This window comes from Rutidosis leptorrhynchoides, chromosome 2 (assembly GCF_046630445.1).
Source record: "Rutidosis leptorrhynchoides isolate AG116_Rl617_1_P2 chromosome 2, CSIRO_AGI_Rlap_v1, whole genome shotgun sequence".
NCBI classification, from domain to species: domain Eukaryota; kingdom Viridiplantae; phylum Streptophyta; class Magnoliopsida; order Asterales; family Asteraceae; genus Rutidosis; species Rutidosis leptorrhynchoides.
In genome coordinates, this window is record NC_092334.1 from 501,448,685 (window position 1) to 501,454,823 (window position 6,139).

Genomic DNA, 6,139 nt, shown 5'->3' on the forward strand with positions numbered 1-6,139 from the left:
GGATGTGCACATAATTCATAGTTAGTGGGTACTAAGTGGACCATGAATCACAACAAAATTTGATTCTGTTGCTAGTCTTATATGCATGTGCCCAAAGTGTTTCTGTTTTTAGTTTCCACTTTTCTTGTATTTTCAATCACCAAAAGTAATTATAACTATTCATAAAGCAGCCTTTTGTTTCCATTGGTGAAAGACTGAAAGTAGGCTAATTAATTAGCAAGTATTTGAGGTTGTTTGTTGTTTGTATTTACTCATGTTCATGTATCCAATATTCCAATTGCCGTTTTCTTCTTTCCAGACTGAAAGTGGACATGTCAACGTTATGTTCAAATTATGAGTGTAGACGAGTTCCATCCTCAGTTGGATTTTGCACAGGTAATACACCCCCGTTGAATTTTATTCATGTATTAATTTTTTCAAGTAATTTTATACGTTAATATTCCTTAGTTATTGTGTAATGAACTAGAGGAAACAAAAATGGCCTAGCTATAATGAAATATAAGTTTTAGAATCCAATGTTGGTTACATGTTCTTGATCAGTTCTTGAAGGAAGCAAAAACACATGCATGCCAACACAAGTCAGTAACATCATCTCTAGATGCATCATCAGTTGAGGCTAGAATTAGAACTAAGCCCAAAAAGTCATGGAAAACTTGTATTATTTCATGGTTGAAAGCAGAAAAGAAATATATCAAGTCAAACTCTGTAGAGGAACAACCACCATTGACCAAGTCAAAGTCAACGAAATGTTATTCTGGCCCGATCAATGGCTGTACTACTGGGCGACCGAAAAGAACAACTTCAACGGGTCTATTTATCCAAAGAAAGTCAACGGTGGAGGAGTTTCCGATGCCATATATTTCACTTGGCCAGTTAAATAGAAGTCAATCCTATGGCCCAGTTTACTTAGTAACATAACCACATCAAAATCATATTGGCATTCAATTAGTAATGTTTATTGCTCTATTATTCAAACTTTGAATATTCTTTTTGAGATAATGAAAGGTTATTTTTGATGAATATATGATCGTCTCCTAAGATTCCACATGTAACAACATGATCCTTACTTGCAAGCAATTTGATTTACCAAGCCACCTTATCTTAATTCAAGTGTCATCATCAAGTTGTCTAAAATGTCTTTTCAACAGTGAACTCTGATGCCCAATACATAGATGGATGATATTTTCACCATTGATTTTGATAATTCTGTTGTCACTGCGCATCACTTGTATGTATAGTACAAATTCTTAATTCTTAATGCATAATTATGATGGATATATATATATATATATATATATATATATATATATATATATATATATATATATATATATATATATATATATATATATATAGTGGTAGGATCAAGAGGTATGTAACCAAGCGGGGGGAAGCAAAACTTTTTTTTTTTTTTTTTCGTTTTTTGAAAAAACTTTGTTCACGAACATTATAGATGAGATGAAAATATGAACATTTAGTAGAGACACTTTGTGATAAATGTTTTTATTTTGGCGGAAAAACGCTCGAAGAAGTAATATATAACAATTATCGTGTTTTTCAAGCGTATGTTGAGGTTTTAGCTATTGGGGTTTAGATATTAGGGTTTATAGGGTTTAGATATTAGGGTTTAGAAATTTAGGGTTTAGGGTTTAGGTTTAGGGTTTAGATTGAGTTTTTAACACGAACGGTTTAAAGTTTAGGGTTTAGGGTTTGGTGTTTTGGGTTTATGGAATAAACCCAAAACACCAAACCCTAAACCCTAAACTCTAAACTCTAAATCGGGCTAAATTTTACTTCACAAAACATGGAAAAAAAAAATTCATATTCTTCACGAACAATATTATCTTGAATGTTATTTTTGTCGATCGTTTTTCCGCATAAATAATAACATTCATCACGAAGTGTCTCTTCTAAATGTTCATATTTTCGTGTGATCTTGATGCCCGAAAAAAAAATTTCAAAAAAAACGAAAAGAAAAAAAAAATTGTTTCCCCCCGATTGGTTACTTACCCATTGATCCTGCCCCTATATATATATATATATATATATATATATATATATATATATATATATATATATATATATATATATATATATATATATATATATATATATATATATATATATATATATATATATATATATAGGGCCAGGATCAATGGGGAAGTAACCAATCGGGGGGAAACAATTTTTTTTTTTTCGTTTTTTTGAAATTTTTTTTTCGGACATCAAGATCACACGAAAATATGAACATTTAGAAGAGACACTTCGTGATGAATGTTATTATTTAGGCGGGAAAACGATCGACAAAAATAACATTCAAGAATATTGTTCGTGAAGAATATGAACGTTTTTTTTTCTCCATGTTTTGTGAAGTAAAATTTAGCCCGATTTAGAGTAACACCAAACCCTAAACCCTAAACTCTAAATCGGGCTAAATTTTACTTCACAAAACATGAAAAAAAAAACGTTCATATTCTTCACGAACAATATTATCTTGAATGTTATTTTTGTCGATCGTTTTCCCGCCTAAATAATAACATTCATCACGAAGTGTCTCTTCTAAATGTTCATATTTTCGTGTGATCTTGATGCCCGAAAAAAAATTTCAAAAAAAACAAAAAAAAAAAAAATTGCTTCCCCCCGATTGGTTACTTCCCCATTGATCTTGCCCATATATATATATATATATATATATATATATATATATATATATATATATATATATATATATATATATATATATATATATATATATATATATATATATTGGCTAAAATAACGATAACATATAACCAAGTCTTTCTCGATGAAAAAGACGAACAAAATACAATCGATCCAAAGACAAAGCAAGGCTCGGAAGCAGTAAACGACTAAACGTGCCCTAAAACTAAACAAAGAGCCTAAGCTAACTAAGCCCGAACCTTGAACAATTGAAACACTAAAACGTATACGTGTCACAATCAAAACACCACAACCAATACAAAATCCAAATGTAACAAAAAAAAACTACTAACATAGAAACGAACTAAAACCGCTCAAAAAACTACCCGACAACCGCTTTATCTTTACTTTTACCTTTCTGAGTCTTTATGATTGGCTTAACGACCGCACCATCAACCTTCAATCGATTAAATTTATTGCCTCCCCGATTTTCAATCGCATATGATGATACCTTTATCGAAGCGTTATCCTAACACCCGCAACAAGAGTAGTTAGCGAGCCTTCTTTCTCAAGACTTAAAAAAAAAAAAAAAAAAAAAAACAAGGTTTCGATCCACTTCAAATGGACCGGGACCATAATGTTCAGAATGTCCAATATCTTCATCATCCCGAAGCGCGAACCCGTTATCATCATCATCATTCGACTCTTCATCACTAAGTACGTACGAACCCTTATCTTTCTTCACCCTATTCTTACCAATCTTTGCTCGGGAAGTCGTTGGATGATCGATAGCGATTTGTTGTACCAAAGAAGAAGCAACCATAATTATTTCAACAACAGGAGTGGCTGCAACAGAATGTTGTAGCCCTGAATCAGTTTCTTCGACAACAGGAACATCCACGAATTTATAAAATGGAAATACAACACCTTAAATTAATGTTACACCTTAAATTAATTTCTAGATATGCTCTTGTACAAGAAATGGTGACTTGTTTTATAACACAGGCTCAAATAGAGAGAGAAAAATAATTACAACTTTTCATTATACAAAGTATGGTTTCTAAGATAAAAAGTATATCCAATAACAGCTAAAGATAAGCTTTCTCAATGTTAATTCGTATACAAAAAAATAAAATAAAATAAAATAAAATAAATAATAAACAATACACATAAGCTAGGAGAGGTTCTGTGGTCTCAAAACTGAGCCAACAACCTCTTCACCGGCAACATCATGAGTGATTTTTGATCATCAACATCATCATCCATACGTCTTGGTATGTCAATCACTAAATCGATTCTTGCCAGGTTGTTATTTGACTGATACGATGAAGGTGTTTCAGTAGTTAACATAGATGGTTGATGATGACTATTGTTAGCTTCTTCCAATTGAGAAGTTAAAGTGCTAACTTCAGTTTCATCTCCCCAAAACAATATATTAGTTGGGAAATAATCCACCACACCATCTGTTGTTAATGAAGATGATTCTTGTGCTTGTCTACTTTCTAATAATAAATTATCCACTGAAATAAGCGTGTCATCTGAAACAGGGTCTCTACAAATTGGACAAGTAGAATGTGAATAAAACCACATATCAATGCATTTCACATGAAATCCATGTTTACATTTTGGCAAGATTCGAGCTTTTGCTCCTTCAACGAGTTCCGATAAACACACGGCGCATTCTAGTCCTTCATTGAACTCTTTAGCATCAAAGTGTATAATCGGAATGGTTTTTAAGAATGTAGGGTTTAGTCCACGGCGGAGAAGGGTGACGCCAGGTTGATGTTCTATGTGGCCGGCTGTAAAATCTCCACCATGATGACGATGGCGGCGGTGGGTGTTGGCGGCGATCACGTCTTCTTCTCGGCGGTTGCAGAACCATTTGGTGTAGAGATGCACTAAGAATACGAAGATGACGGTTACGGACAGCGCTACGATTGAGACTATCAAGATTTCTCCGGTGAGTTGAAGAAGTTGCGAATCATGGTAACTGCTCATCTTGAGGATTGAGATTTTGTGTAAAGGTCGAAACTTTTGTTATGGGTTTCTTGTTTATGAAAAGTTTGAAATTTGAAAATCGGTAAATTTAAAATATGAATTGCAGAAAGGTGTTTCCGATTTTGGGGGAATTAAAATGAAAATTAAGAAGATGAAATTGAAGAGGGGGTATGAAAGAGTGACAGAATATATTGGAGAAGAGGAAGAAGATTAATTGAAGTCCTCAAGAGAAGAAAGTGACGTAAGGTTTTGTCTCCTCCTCTCGACTTACATTAAAATCTCTCACCCAAAACTTACATCAAAATCAACTAAAAAAATTGGATTCAATTTTCAACGATGGTAACGATAGGGATGGCAATGGAGCGGATATGGAGCGGGTGATGCCGTATCTACATCCATATCCATTTAGTTTTTTGTTCATACATATCCATATCCGTTTAGTTTCAGGTTATCCATCCATATCCATATCCAGTGGATTAAGCGGGTTAATGGATATCAATTGGATATTAAAAAAATATTATTATATTTTCTAATATGCGATGAAAGTAAGAATGTAGTATACCAGAAATAAATATAACATTACATATTTAAAATCTACCCGTAAGAATGTGTAATCTTTGTCCAAAATATAACAAAAATTTGATATATTTTACTATAAAACATGGATTATGGAAAATTAAATATGAAATTTGTAAGTTTATTTTATTAGATATGCGTGTTTTATTGTAAGATATTATATTTATTTCATTATAAGGTTGAAAGCAAAATATAATCTAACGGTAAATGAACTTGTAAAAATAAATATGTAAACATATATCTATATTTATGTATTTGTATATGTATTTCGGGTGGTAATGGATATATCCATGGATGAAACTTTTCATCCATGTCCATATCCATATCCATTTAGGTTCATCCATATCCGTATCCATATCCATTTAGGTTCGTCCATATCCATCACGAAGCGGATGGATCGGGTGGATATCCACCGGATCGGGTGGCCATTGCCATCCCTAGGTAACGAGCTTGAAAGTGATGTCATCATCGTTTAATAAAATTCAACAACTTTTGATCTCTGGATCGATTCAAGCTTGAATTGAAGAAAGTAAAAGTACTAATACATCATCAACATCATCGTTTAGTGACGTCAATTTCTAACCCTAACATCTTTTGATTTTAGAATCGTTATTTAAGTTTTTAGTGAAGGTATTTCGTATGCCCGAGAGACATATTAAATTAATGTGGCTAATATGCTATGATCCAAGTCGGGTCATACCCAATAACAAGCTTACCAACACCGTATATGTATTTAAGCTTAACGAATGGATCGTTAAATGAATACACGACACTTGGATTTTAGAAAATCGGTTTTCTAAAATATAATCACTTGAGATAAATTATTTGGATAATTTATATATAATTATTTATGGGTTTAAATAATTATGTTGTGTTATATTTTATAAAAGGTTTATAAAAT

The 6,139-nt window shown here is 32.3% G+C and overlaps 1 protein-coding gene across 1 annotated transcript; it reads right to left on the reverse strand.

The window, feature by feature from the left end:
* Positions 1-3,682: 3,682 nt before the first annotated feature.
* Positions 3,683-4,872, reverse strand: LOC139892748 (RING-H2 finger protein ATL60-like). The gene has a single exon (XM_071875870.1). It carries the CDS (start codon positions 4,660-4,662, stop codon positions 3,859-3,861), a length of 804 nt encoding a protein of 267 aa, XP_071731971.1. The 5' UTR covers positions 4,663-4,872; the 3' UTR covers positions 3,683-3,858.
* Positions 4,873-6,139: the final 1,267 nt, after the last annotated feature.